The sequence below is a fragment of the Lissotriton vulgaris genome, chromosome 4_1, assembly GCF_964263255.1.
Source record: "Lissotriton vulgaris chromosome 4_1, aLisVul1.2, whole genome shotgun sequence".
In the NCBI taxonomy this organism is placed as follows: Eukaryota; Metazoa; Chordata; class Amphibia; order Caudata; family Salamandridae; genus Lissotriton; species Lissotriton vulgaris.
Window position 1 is genome coordinate 1,381,376,122 of NC_141691.1, and position 14,940 is coordinate 1,381,391,061.

General features: G+C 43.3%; 1 protein-coding gene across 2 annotated transcripts in view; it reads left to right on the forward strand.

Moving 5' to 3' along the window:
- THOC1 (THO complex subunit 1) overlaps nucleotides 1–14,940 on the forward strand; it is a 449,280-nt gene that overhangs the window by 110,055 nt on the left and 324,285 nt on the right. For both annotated transcript variants that reach the window (XM_086965617.1, XM_086965619.1), the window contains exons 7-9: nucleotides 3,130–3,225; nucleotides 8,398–8,480; nucleotides 11,069–11,145. In XM_086965617.1, coding sequence (XP_086821743.1) covers nucleotides 3,130–3,225; nucleotides 8,398–8,480; nucleotides 11,069–11,145 — 256 coding nt within the window. The remainder of the gene's footprint in view (nucleotides 1–3,129; nucleotides 3,226–8,397; nucleotides 8,481–11,068; nucleotides 11,146–14,940) is intronic.

Here is a 14,940-nt window from a genome sequence, read left to right on the forward strand (position 1 = left end):
TCCTCCCTTTCATCCTCACGCCCTAACTTACTTGATCTTTCTCTCCACTCTCAGGCTACCGCAATCAACTGCTGGCTTTCTTCCGCCTGTGATCAATTGGCCCCATTAAAACGTCTCAGCAGGACTCGCCGCCTCTACGATGCCAACAGATGGTTCACCTCCGAGTTAAAATCTAAAAAATTGGCTCTCAGGCAGGCTGAACGCCACTGGAGGCTTAGGTACTGTCCCATCTTAAAATCATTGTACCTCACGTTTCTACAGGACTATAAGAAATCCATCCTCCAGGCCAAATCGGACTATTTTACTTCAAAAATCCTGTCCTCAGCTAATAAGCCTAAAGATATTTTATCGATTGTCCACGATTTGTCCACTTCTGTAAGAGCTACCCTTAAGCCGTTTCCCTCACAAGCCCTCTGTAATTCCCTTAATCAGTACTTTATTGAAAAAATCAGCACAATCAAAGCCAATATTCCCCTTCCATCTCCTGATTTCTTCTGCCCGGATCTCCCCTCTAATTTTTGTTGTTTGGAAAAGTTCCCACACATATCTAGGGAAATCTTCCATTCTCTACTTACCAAGGTCAAATCTGGCTCCCCCTCTGATAGCTGTCCCGCCCATATACTAAAAGAGGTTTTCTCTGCCTGTCTGGACCCCCCTCTATCACTTCTTAACAACTCTCTTTCACTGGGGACGGTCCCTGACTTCTTCAAATCGGCTAAAATCATTCCCATTCTGAAGAAGGTAGGAGCTGATTCATCCTCTCCTTGTACTTTTCGCCCCATCTCTCTGCTCCCTTTTTTGGGAAAAATCCTGGAGAGTCACGTGACAGCCTGCCTTAGTTCCTTCATTGAGAACACGCACTTCCTAGACCCCCATCAGGCAGGCTTTCGCCCTGCGCATTCCACAGAGTCTGTCATCCTCTCTGTGTTGGATGAACTTAGATGTGGGGCCGATGTCAACTCTTTCCAGGCCTTGATCCTCTTGGACCTGTCAGCTGCCTTTGACACGGTCGATCATATTATCTTGATTGCCCGTGTCAAGAGTGCTGGCATGCTGGGCTCTTCACTGGCCTGGATCACCTCGTTCTTGGAGAACCGCCAGCAGGCTGTCCAGCTGGCTGGTTTCTCTGCTGTTGCCTGTCCTATCACCGGCGGTGTTCCCCAAGGGTTTTCTCTCTCCCCTCTTCTCTTTAATTTGTATATTATTCCTGTCATTTCTGCTCTTCAAAAATTGGACGTCACAGTGTTTAATTACGCCGATGACCTCCAACTAATTTTAATTATTTCTTGCTCTTCTTCTTCTGTCCTTAACTTTCAATCAGTTATAATCTTTATCAGTGACTGGATGAGTGCTAACAATCTTGCTCAATCCTGATCAGAACGAATTAGTGCTTACTGGGGGTGACTCTAGTCCCTGGTCCTTTTCCTTTTGGCCTTCCTCTCTTGGACCTTCTCCCTCTCCCTCAGTTTCTGTTAAAAGCCTTGGCATCTGAGTTAGCAGTGATCTCTCCATGCACTCTCAAGTTAGTGCTGTGGCACACAAGTCTGCTCTATCTAGTACCGCTTCAGTCTTCCACACTGAAATGAATTCAGAGCACCTTCTCGGCAATGCTGATTTTCAACCGCTTGGTTGATGCTGTATTCTCCCTCCACACATGCACACTTCACAGTGAAACCAAGCCATCACAAAGCACATTTGGCCTGGAAAAACATACTCCTTTTGATTGGATTTGTAAATGTTTTTGCATATTGTTATGAAAGCATTCATAGAAAATATAATACTAAAGTGCAGAGGCCAGATATGGGTCTTATGACCTTGATTCCAATATATGGCATGGGTTTTTTAATTGGGAAGAGTTTCTCCTGAAGTTCAAAACATTTCAGTATGATTAGTACAGCAAATATTTTTTGGTTTAGATTTCAAGACTATTTACCTTGCAGTTTAACAAAACACATTCCTAGATAACTGCCTCTCTCCCTCCACACATGCATGAGCAGCCAACTTGAAATGCTAGGCTACACAGTATCCCAAAGCAAACCAGCATTAGCAAAACCAACCAGAGACAAGCCCTATTGGTTTTGTCAATGCTTGTTTCTTTATGTAATGCATTCTTGTTACATCCGTACTGAAGATAGACACATGTTGCTGCCTTAGTTGTGGTTGTTTGATCCCAAATATGTAGGAGATGAGAATTTGTGATAAAAGAACTTTGTTAAATGCACTGCAAGAAAGAGAAATGGTGCGTGTCTCTACTTCTTTAGTGAAAACATCTTGCTGTGGTTATAAGGAGAACAGGCGTCTAAGTGAAAATGTACACCCCTGATGTCTAAGGGCACATGTTTTGGTATAATTGAAGGGCTAGTGTTCTTGAGGTGAAGCATATTAAAAAGTAGCCCCAAGATGCTAAGTGCACCTTTGCTCCCTTATATGTAATGCTACCCCCATTTGTGAGACCTCATTCCAGAATTACTTAAATGCACGTGATCTCTGGTACTAGCCACCAGGGGGTGCGCCCACTGTGGCAATAACTCATCTCCTAAATCTAGAATCACCATTGATTCTGTAGTCCTCTGGCATAATTGATTCTTCCTTGTGCCCAATAAATCTTTAACCAACTGCCCCTCTACACATTCCATGAGGCCTGTCTGTTACAGAAACGTGGTTGGTTTGACTTTCGTTGGCCAATAATGTTACCGAGAAAACCCTAGGAAGAGATGCAAAATAACGTGGCGTCAAACTACTATCTGAGGAGTAAGCTTGCATCAAGTTAATGACTAGACTGGGCCTTGATTAAAAAAGACTGTTTCCAGACAAACCCCACTTCCTCGTTCTCCTCAACCCATGGGAGTAAAAACTCTGAACATGTATGCTTGCTTAGCCTTTTTGAAATAATGTGTGAAATTGTTCATCTTGGACTTTAACTGTAAACATTCATGCTATTTTAATGCACACTTAAAAATCTTTAATTAGCAAAAATATAAATGGTAGGGCAAGCCTTAAATTATCTGATCTGAATACATTTCTGGTTTTAGATTTTAGTTTAAATGTTTAATAATCTCAGTGGTTGTGCAGAAGGAGCCTGTTACATTATGACTGTTTTAGTTTAATTATTGCTTCTTTATTGATCAGATCTTCTAAGGAGGCTATCCAAATCACAAAACACTGTGTTCTGTGGAAGAATCCAGCTATTCTTGGCCAGATTATTTCCTTTGTCGGAAAAGTCAGGTGAGATTTCTTTTGTTCCACATGTATATTTCTGTTTTGTGTTGGCTTGATGCCACTACTGCATGTTTGGCTGTAAATCCTTTAGTCGTGTGAGATAGCTCGAACCCCCTATCGGTATGTGAAGCAAGTAGTGTCATGGGTACAGCAGACTAATATAAGTGCCAAAAGTAAATCTGAAGCAAAATTAGAGCATAACTTTAAAAATAATGGAGGCTTACAATTGACAATCTTACCATTGGCTCGTATGCCTTTTGCAGATTTAGTGGTGATCTTCAATCTGAATTGTATATACTTGTTTTGGTATTATTTGTTATAAAGTGCAACAAATGCAGAAAGGCTTCTTCACGCTGAAGAACAAAAACGAAAGAAACAAGAAGTTGGCCTTAGACTAAGTTGCACGAACAGACTAACAGAATAAAAACGTTTTAGGCTAGAGGAGAGATGAACATTCATAAGTGAGCTGCAACAAAATTCTGTACCAAAGTGTGTGAGCCAGCAATCTTCCACCAATACATCTCTACCTTGTCCTGTGAACCTTAATTAGCAATATGTTTTTTTGAGAAGAGGGGCCTTGTGTGAGTGTAGGGGCAGAAATGAGACAAGAGCCAAGTGTTCATGCTCAGAAATAGCAGGATGGCTCTGGTTTAAAGAATCTACTGCTGCAAATACTTTGTATGAAGTGTAGGTCATATTCAGGTTCCAGTTTTTCATTCTACAGTTTCACACACTCATATTGCATGCAATCTATCTCAAAAGCATCCTGCTGTTTGATTCCTAAAGCACTGTGTGAAAAATTGACCTCACCTTAAAACTTTTGATTGTCCCACTCCTTTATTTCTATCGAAGGATCATCACCTTGCCTTCCATCTTCTGCATGCCTCCTCATTCCGAGTATTACATACTTTTAAGTCTCCTGTCCATTTGCTTAAATCTCCATATTTTATTTCTGCAAACTGCTCACTTCCAATTTCGTAGATCGTAACATTTTTTTTTTTAACCACCTCCCTGCTACCTAGCAATCCCTCCTCTTGTCTAGGCTATCTATTCATTCCGCTGACCATTTGCTTGAACTCACATAGCTTCCACTAACGAACACACATCACTCCAATTAATTTTTACAAATAATGTTAGTTGTTTTAATGTTAAGTGGCTGAATCATGTAAGTAGGCAAAGACCTGCAACATCTTTTTGAATCGATATTCAGTACTTTCACCCACGCTACACCACATATTTCTATATCAGTGGGCATCAGTATAGGAAGAACTGAAAGGGACCCATAAACGCCCTATTTCCTTAGAATGGGCGCAGGTGCTACACACATTCACTAACGAGACTGACCCCCCCGAACCCCCACCTGATGGACAACCCCAAACTCAGCCATCCTCTTCGGCCGCACTCACTGCGGGACACATCTGAGGGCCACCAGACACCCAGGAGCATGCCTGTTCGGGAGCTGACCCTAGACTACCCCCTAGTGCACACCACGTTCGTAACAGTATTTGTGTAGCCACTCCCCTCCTCATGCGTTCCGGCGCAGCACCTATGCCCCGTCGAGCTCCTACGCCTATCCGAACAACAGAAATCCGACAGAACCATAGTCCGAACCCCCCACCCCCTCCCCCCCGACTCCACTTCCCCTGTTGCTGATTCCCCAGAGTTGAGAATCGTTGAATAATAGACCGGCAGACAGCCCGGGCGCAGTTATATACTGAACACACACATAGCATTGATAGTTCCAAAGAGAATCTGGGATACACCTGCATCTCTGGCCCCACCTAATATGCCTGTAGTGATACCTCACACCCGACTGAGAGTTACTATCGGAAAAGGACCGACGATGCGGTAGGAAATACATGCATCGCCGTTTACTGGCGGGTGACACACTGACACCTCTCCGATACATCATGATGTCTCTACGATGAGTCACATACTGAGCACACAAGGCTTTGACACATGGAAAGAGAGAACCTGTGGTCACGAGACATGCAATTTTACCTATCTGATGTAAGACTGTGGTAATGTATTGCGATTATTGTCTGTTCTTCTTTTTGTTATGTGATGATTCAGACCCAATAAACAAATTTAAACAAAAAAATCAGAGGGCATCAGTATAGTGAATTGGAACAAATAGTCAGTAACAATTTAAAAATAAGAAAAATATAATTTTCCAGAGGAGTGTCCTAGTTCAGTCCGAAGTGATCAAGGACCAATCTTGTGTCATCCTTTTGGAGAACCTTTTCCAATTTGTATATGTATTATGATCATTGTAAAAATGTCATAGTACTATTAGTCTCAGCCATTCCAGAAATGGGGTTCAACAGCAGTGACAAGTGAATTATTTCAATGCATCATAACAGTACCCACTCCTATAGAGTGGGAGTCTACCAACTCTTGTGGCATGCTGACCTCCTTGTTGGTATTCATTAGGGATAAGACCACTTTTTTCCATTGTTGGACTATTGGCTGTTTCCTCAACCCTTTCTTTTCTTCCCTTTGTAGTGCAGCACTGAATGCTTCTGACCAATAAAACACTGCTGTCCTCCACTTTGCCAGTGGAGGGGACCTGGGAGCTTGTTGTGATAAAGCAATAGCTCTCTTAGCTAATAGTGAAACTAAAGAATTTAAACATTGATTTATTCGTTTTAGGATGTGTAAGTAGCCTTAATACACCCTTTGAAATAAAATAGGTCCGTGTCTGTGGCGACACACCACCAGAAGTTCTCCGTTTCAGGGCCTTCCGATATCATGTGTCTGAAATTCTCTTGTGAATCATGACAATGTAGGTACTAAGTAGACCTGTGTGAGGTCAGGAAGGCCCTCTATAGCATACCATATGTATTCAAACCCTGTGTTGTGGGATACCTTGTCTGAGTAGTATGTGGCATTCTGCCATTCTTTATTGTTAAATGACCTTACAATATCAGATTCCTGTTTGTCCTTAAATAAATGTAAGTTTACACTTGTGTGTTCCTCTAAAGCTTTGTAAAGCTAGCTAATTGATTTTCTCCCATACCCCATTGTATAGAGCATTTGTGCCAGGTCATATGTTTCCTGCTTATCTTGAAACATTTTCCAATGAACCTTAAAAGCTTTAATTTCTTCCATGCGTTAAGCACATCCACTATATAGCCTGCTTTACTCCTCCGGCCAATTTTTCCTCCTTGAATAAATCTCCCACCACCATGATTCACATTTCATCCCAAGGTATTCCACCCTGTATGTGTGGGGATACCCATAAGAGGCATCTTTGACACATATGATCTCTCTTCTCGCCTAAGGTACATATTTTTCTAAAAGCCGCTCAAGGCAATCTGTGCCATCGGGTTAGATCTTCGAGCACCAGAGCATTTGGGAACTCAATTTTGTTCAAAACCTCCGTTTTGGGTAAAATGGTGTTCTGGCAGCCTGTAGCCTGTGAGCTGCTAATTGTAATTGAGCTGCTGAGTAATACAGATCAAAACAGTAGCATCCAGCCCTCCTCTTTCTATCTGTAGCTTTAGTTCAAACCGTGCCACCATGCAACAAAAGTAGATCCAGGTCCCTCAGTTTAAATTTTTCGTATGATCTAACAGAGGTTAACAAAATAATAAAGTAGGCGTGGGACAGGACCATTTTTGCTAACACTATTAGGCTGTTATCAAAGGTAATGATGTCCAAAATGTTACTTGCAACCTCAAGGATCATATTGCTTGCCCTAAATTATCATCAATCAAAACATATACCTAAGGGAACTTCTTGACCCCTAGAAAGCGGAACCGGTTTTGCTCACAGTTTATTTCTCCTCTGTCCAGATCTACTCTGTGGTGTGACAGTCTTGCGTCAACTGTAAAAAAAAAAACAGGACTTTGACCATTTTACACCCTTCCTCCTTCCACCAGCGGATACTTCGAGAACTTAGTTATGTTATGTTCTTAAATGTATAAAGCGCATGGCTGCCCCAGCGAAGGGGTGACCCAGCGCTAATGTCTGTGGTATTAAATGTAGGTCTGCTTGGACATCTCTAATTATGTAGCTGGCATTCCTTTTAAGGCTGCATGGTTGAATCTGGCCCTGTGTTGCGATCTCCAGTTCATCAAGACTGGTGACGAAAGAAAGATCCAGGCCTTTATTTTCAGAAACGATTGCAACAGTGTGATAGACTCTGGAGTCTCTGCTTGCTCAACTAAGTTGTTTGCACTTACTTCTCAACTAATTTCTTAGTGGTTTTCAGTGTACACGACTGATCAGGGTGTAAAGGTCATTGTTCTTAGGAATAAATTGCTCGGAGCGATAAAATGGTGGATTTTGAGAGGGTGGGAAAATCTTGTGCTTCAATGTTCTTTAGTTCCAAGTCTTCATGTTTGATTGTTCTATCAAATTTTGAGAATCAGTGCTATCAAATTTTGAGAATCAGTGCTCTTGTAGCTTAGGAGGTTTATATTCCCCTGTAGGCCGCTTTGGTGATGGCTACCTTTGCTGTCTTTTAATCGGGAACTTTCACTTCAGTTTCTTCATCTCTGGCGGCTGTTATCCGTAAGCAAGTTGCATTGCTTCCACTGACTGCTGCCCTCACTAAACAATCACCTTTGCAACAACATAAAATTCAGGTACTTTCTTTGTTAGGCACCATGCTCCATAAACGTGTGCCTTTTTCTTCCTACCCTCACACAGTCCCTCTAGCCTCATGCTACTACTTCCTACCCTGCAAGCCAGCTCTATGTCTATGGTTAGCTATCCATAATACAGTCCCAACAATTAGTGAAGTCTGAGCATTTTGGGGAAGTTCATTTTATTCAGAAGACCTCTCCTTCGTTACTTGATCTTTTTTTTAGAACTCTCCTATTTCCCTCCCCTGTGCTTTGAGGTGCTATCAGGATTGCACAACAAACATATCATTAAGTAATATTAAGGTCAAACTGCAACATTTCTCAACCGGGAGCAAGAAACATCACTGTCCTAGTAACATGCATATATCTCTGCTATAGTACCATAGTTTATGCCAAATAGGATTACTTGCTGCTGAGCAAAATGTGTAGCTTCTTGCACATTGTTCCATCTGAGCAGTTAACTTGCCAGCAGGATGTGGCTTAATTCCCTGTGTGAGTTGTGAGCAAGAATTTTTTGAACTTGTATTCTTTTTCAAAAGTATTCCCTTCTCTTCCCAATAACAATTAGTATTTTTTGCTTTCACAGGTCTGAATTTGCAAAGTCAGTTCAATCTGGAAAATGTGACTGTGTATAACACCAATGAACAAGAAAGCACACTAGGACAGAAGGTGAGTCACTGCAGAAGTTCATCTTTTGGGGGGATGGTGGGCCTTATCAAGACAACGGCTTGCAGGAATATTGAGCTCTGATTTATTAGGCATAATTCATTACCCAGTAACTTTTGGCCATATTGTTTTGCGATGAATGGACGCTTTGAAAACAGTATTACAAACATAATGGGTGTAACTGTCTGGGTATAGCTAAATGTGCTAGTGGTATACAACACTACAAAAGATTATACAATGTTCATGATTTGTATACAACACCTAGGAAACTGAAAACTATGTAGGTGGAAAGGGATGTGAAGTTATTGAGATGCTGCAGCTCGACTCATGATGAACTACATATCATGGCTCTTCATGAGATGGGATTTATTTATTTGTCAGTTAGAGTTAATTAAAATGACAATGCATGCAATACATTAAATAACGTAACCAAGATAAAGAGCGTTACAAAAACAAGAGATCAAAAATATTTGCACTCAATTTTTGGCGTAAATTCCTCACCTTCCGATAAAGACTAGCTGCTTGGCCAAACAAGTAGGCAAATAAAGTGACTAATGCAGGTGTTAATATGAACAGTGCAGATCAATATTGGTGTTGGGCTGTTTTGTTCTTGATCTGAGACCGCAAACACAGCCATATGGTTAGTATCTGTTTTGCAGATCCTTGATTTTTCCCAAAAATGCCTAATCCCCAGGGTTAAGCAAAGTGGTTTGTTTCACGTTAGGCGGAGTTGTTTGTACCAAGGACAAAAAAAGTACATGCTAAACATTACCTATGCAGTGCACATACCAAAATCTGACCAGCTACTTGTAAAGAATGCCAGTGGAAGAGTGCCTAGCCTTAATTGTACAACAATTTCCTAGAAAGTGGAGTTGATTGTCTAAAAATTCCTTTAATTTATACTCCACTTGTACATTTAAAAAGAGTTTAATCTCGCCAGGAAATTTGAATTCAATCTTTTGTACTGGGTGCAGTGACAAAAACTCTTTTTTTACTACAGAAGACGCATTAGAGGGGTTAGAGGCTACATTTGACCATAATTCTCCCAAGCTAATGAATGTCTTTTTGCTATACCTTAACCACAGGATCTTAAGTGCTTGTGGTCTACTAATAACATCGCGCAGTCCTGTTCTAAAATGGTTTAATTCTTTAGTAGACCAAACTCTGACCCAATATTACATTGGTTTCAATCTGGCTAACTCTCTTATCGGTTTCAGGGCTAGGTCTAAATGCAGAGGTAAAAGAGGGGTGCTCTGTGGCATCCTTAACATCGATCTTATAAAAGTATTCTCTGCGGATACAAGGTCTTCAATGCCACTGTGGTCCCATAATTTTGCTCCTTAGATTGCAATGTTAACGGCCTGTTCTCTATAATTCTCCGGTGTGGGGGAAATTGGATAGCTCACAAACCCCCTGAAGAATTGAAATTTGGCACACACCCTGTGTTTTAGCAATGCTATTTACAATTTGCTCACAGCATTTTTGTCTGCCAACCTAATGCCTAAGTGATCAAAGTCTGTAAATATTTCCAGGACATTGGCACCCAGTTATTCTGCACCCATGTAACCTCTTGGATTTAAATACCATTCATTTGATTTTTGAGCATTTATCACTAGGCCTTTTTTGCTACAAAATAAACCACATTTCTCAATCAACATTCTGCGTTTTGGAAATCAATAGAAAAGAATACAGATGGTGCTAAAACACAACCCTGGCAAACCTCTTTTGTTTATTTTTGATTTGATTTCTATATTCACTGTGAGTTCGCCATTAACTGAGAATGAGTTATTTTTGGAAATAGTCACTGAGGGATGATCATAAATGTTAATGCATCCGGCTTGTCCGTGACTGCATTCATCTTTGAGAGCTGGGATGGGTCACTACAGGGTATGACCAAGCAAGGCAGACCAGTGTTGACATGTGTTTCTGATATTCTTATATCTCTTGCATTCACTTGTAGGCATCTTTTCCTCCATTTAGATACAATATCCAAATTGTATGAGCTGGAAGATACTGGATTACTAGATTTAGGCATGTGCTACAGTAGTCTGGAATATTTTACTATCAGTTCTTTGAGCACATTCCACAGATGATGACTGATCGGTTGTCTGACCTGTTGATTGAATGTCAACAGGACACCCTTTTTTTAAGGTGCTCGATTACTTTGGGCCCTAGACATCACAGGAAAGCTAGCATGACTGGATACGTGAAATGGACCTTGGAGAAGTTGCTATGGAAGTCCTATGCTGTTAGTGACAGAGTTATTTATGCTAATCATAATACTGATTTGCCTAGTGTGGGTTGTGATCTGATGTCATGAGTGATCACACATGTTCCTCTCAAGACTTAAAGCTGAAAATAATACAAACTATATTGAAAAGTGGATAGTAATGCATATGTATGACGGGCAAGACAATGATTTCCATGAGAAGCAAATCTATGGTTTTTGGATCATTCAGTGCTCTTAACTGCCACTCACATCCCAGGTTTCAAGACTGGTAAAAACATGGCTGTCAAATTCCCTGCAAATCTTCACAAAAGTGTTGTAAATGCATTATTTTATAATAATTGAAAATGTTATGACTTTCTAGCATCAAGAGTATAGAGAGGATGGACTGGAAATAGAGGAAGGTGAAATGGGAGATGACGATGCCCCTCCTACTAGTAGGTGAGTTGAATGTAGACTGCAGACCTTTATCTATTTGATTTGAGGATTTTTTTAATTTGTAGCATATCACCCATGTTTATTGTGTTTAACCAGCCATTTGGTTAGTAGAACTAGAGTTTCCATTTCCAAAAACGCCCTAAAATTTAGAATGAATGGGCTCATCATTAAAGAATCGTACTGAATCCCTCCTCACATGTATGAAATCTAGATGCGGAAATTTGTATCTTTAATAATAAGAAATGTGCTAAATAAGGTATGGGAGGGGAGACTCTTGTGTATATTGGGATTGTGTTGCTATTGTCCTAATGTAACATTGATTGATAGTGATAGGTTTACTTTTTTATGTTTTGCCTAGGCAGCGCATGCGCTGTCTCTTCGAGACATGCTGTATCCCCTCTGTGTGCTTTTGGTTCGTTTCTTCGCGTGTCCTTTCCATAAGCTTGCTTCTATGTGGGTAATCTGTGTTTTTTGCCCTTCCTTGTTGTATCCTGCTCCCTCCCACGGAGCAGTGGCCTATTACTTGTATCCTTTCACTTATGCCTATTTCAGTTCATGTATGCGCACTTTTTTTCGTTTCTTTAAGCCCTTGTTTTGGGAAGGTTCCCTTTTTAGGTCTCCCCTAGGCAGTGTGCATGCGCATCTCTAGGAGGGCCTTTAGCCATTGGTCTGCTCATTTTGAAGCACACACTCATGCTTGTGGCGGCATCCACCTTGTGGGAGCGAGCAGCGGCGCGCGTGCTAATTTGCTGTTGCTCTCTCCCGCACGGCTGATGGCCCCACAAGCACGAGTGTGTGCTTGAAAACAGCTGCTGCTTGTTTTTTCAAGCACTTGGGCCACTGTGTCCTATTCGGTGGCCAATGCTTGGTATGCGTCTGCCTCCGGAAAGGCCAATCCCTCGCAGTGTTCACCGATCAAGGTTTTGCGTTTTTCATACAGCTGCTCTTATATTTGTAAGCCATAGGGTCGCTGCACTGCAACAGCAGGAAAGTACCCCTAACATTAGCAGGAAAGTACCCACAGACCTGCCAACCGGACTCAAGCCATGTGCGAGGCAGTCAGCCAGTCCAGAATCATTTAGTCACAAACGCTTTGCATGCTGGTTTCCTTGCTCTCCATTTAGAAGTGTGGTCATACATGTTCCGGCATGGAAAGTAATGTCAGCTAAACGTGTACATTGGCTCAAGGTGTCACACAAGCACACAGGGGCATCATACCCTGAAAACTGCTGTATTTTACTGCGAACTTCGGCAGCCAGAGGCGCCAGTTTCCCTGTTTGCACCGAGCCCATGGCATCCTGCCCACGCTACTGACAACATGGGCCGAATTAGCCAGTAGGCGGTATTGAATTTCCCAGTCACACAACCTAAATAGGGACATATGTATTCAGCTAAATTGGAACTTTTATTATGACAACAGAAATAACTTTTCAACAGACATCCATCTGGCTATATTTTGGAAACAGGCTTAACAAAGTCACTATTCTCCCACAACGAGAGCTCAATCCCACTTTCTGTAAAATTAGAAATGCCACAGCCTGGAAAGTCTCCTCCTGGAGAGTTTTTCTGTCGCTTACCTTTTAGCTTCTGGTTTCCCTTTTCCATCCGAAGCAGCAGGATCTGCTATTAGATAGTTTTCCTCCACAAACTCTGCAGGTCCTCAGAAATCCTCCTTCCGCCATTGTTCTGGTGCGTCATCGTCCTGTGATAGGAAGTCGAGGGGGGCTTCCTCCATGGCTGGTGCGAAAGGGGACAGGGGCAGCAACTCACTCCCATCAAACCGGTCTGCAAGAAGGAGCAAAGTTTCAGAGATCGACTGCGGGAGGCATGCTCGCCACACTCACCTGGGTGATAAAGCAAAGTCTTTCCTGCTCGCCCTTGGATGAGTACATGCTTTTGAAATCCCCGGCTGTGTTTCCTATGACCTTTCAAAGCAAGAACCCTGCGAAAAATGACTTGGTGAGTTTTTGTAGACTTCCTTCTCTGGTCTGTCACTAATACAAACACTGAGTGTTTACCACTTCCACTTTTTAGGTTTCGCTGGGGGGCGGAGCCGTTAGGCTCCTCCTCCAGAGAAATCTGTAGTTTCTAGTATGGGTGACTTGAACACGCCCCTCTGCTTCATTGGCTAGCTCCATAAATGGAGGCTAGCCATTGGAACAGAGAGGCGTCCGTCAATGCCGGACCAGACACGGGGGCGTTCCCGAGATTCTTTGGCTTTGGCGACGTCACGCGACGCCGGGAACGCCCCCGAATCCATCGACACGTGTTTGGTGCAGACTGAAGGTTTGTGAGCCTTCCCCGAGCAGAGCGCACTAAAATAACCTGTGTGCAGCTTCACCACCGCGACCCGGGATCAGTAAACCCTCGACGAAGGGCCCCGTACCTTGCTGGTACCAACGCGACCGAAAACGAGCCCGCTGCTCTCCGATTGGACGGGAGAGCCGAGCCCCCTCACCAAACGCCGCGACGGGATTGGCCCGTGCGGCGCAGCGTCACCACTGTTGCCGTGTGGTGATTGGCTAGAGAATTCACCGCGATCACCGCCGGGCCCGGGGAAGACTGACCTGACCTCGCCGAGGGACCTGAAAGAGTGCTCCAGCCCCCGGCCTGCCGTCTCTGCCCCCCCGCTGCTCCCTGGAGAACAGAGAGCGGGCGGAGGAGCGTCCTGAGACCGGCCGGGCTGGAGCGTAATAAAGAGTTCAGTCCCCGGTGCCAAGGTATGCATTGCATCGTCTAACGCTAGACAGTCAAGTGCTGTGAAGCGAGTCAACCTAACCAGAGCTCATTTCGAACGAGAGACCTGCGAGGGGTAGAAAGAGTTAATATTAAAGGGGAGAGAGCGAAAAAAAAAGAAAAGAGAAAAAAAAATCTTGGAGTTGTCAACTTAAAAGGAGGGTCTTTGATCCCCTGCCGTCTCATTGGCTTTAAACATCTCCTTCGAAAAGTTTTTTTCCTCGCTCTCTCCCCTTACCTCCCACCCAGCCAGCCTCCTCCCGGGAGCCAAGAAGGGAGGGCGCGAGGGGGGCCTGGGAGCCGCGCAGAGAATAGCGATCAAAAATAAACCTCTTATGTGAAAGGGAAAGAGGGGGGAAGAACGTGTGTATATATACGGAGGCCGGCAGTGTGCGGGGACCGGGCACAGGCGAGGGGCAGGGTTGGGAGGCAGGCAGGGCACTCACAACGACGGGCTCACTCAGCTCAAGTTATCATAGTTTTTTAATATAATTTATTAACGGGGTGTTTCCGCTTCTTTTTCCTGATCCTGTTTTGACTTGATTTTGGGAAACGCGCAGCCTCTGGAGACAACAACGTACTTTTTAAGAGGCAAGGGGGCGCCGGCATTTGTCCCACTTTTAAAATATAATGTATTTATTTAAAAAAGGGTCAGGTTAAGCGTACGATATTTGACTTTGAGCAAACTCTATATTTATTTACAACTTGGGCTGCAGCAAATCACCCTGCACTGTAGTTTTCTGTTCGTCGTGTTGCTTTTGGCGTCTAGTTCAAGGGTAGTTAATATATTTATTTGTTTTTTTTTAAATTTGGCACGCGCACACTTTCTGCACTTTCCCCTTGACGTTCAAGAGTGCGGGGAGGTTAGATACCCCAACTCTTGCTTTTGCACTTTCTCCTGCGGTGTCGCTATGGCACCTTATGCCCCTCTGCACCGGGCACTGGCGCGCGGCGGCTCTTTGGTGTTGACGGGTTTGCTTCTTTTGGTGTCAAACACCCAGGCAGGGCCCACTGGCCGTCTGCACGGGAAGGTGCAGGGTATCACCCGGGGCCACCCACAGC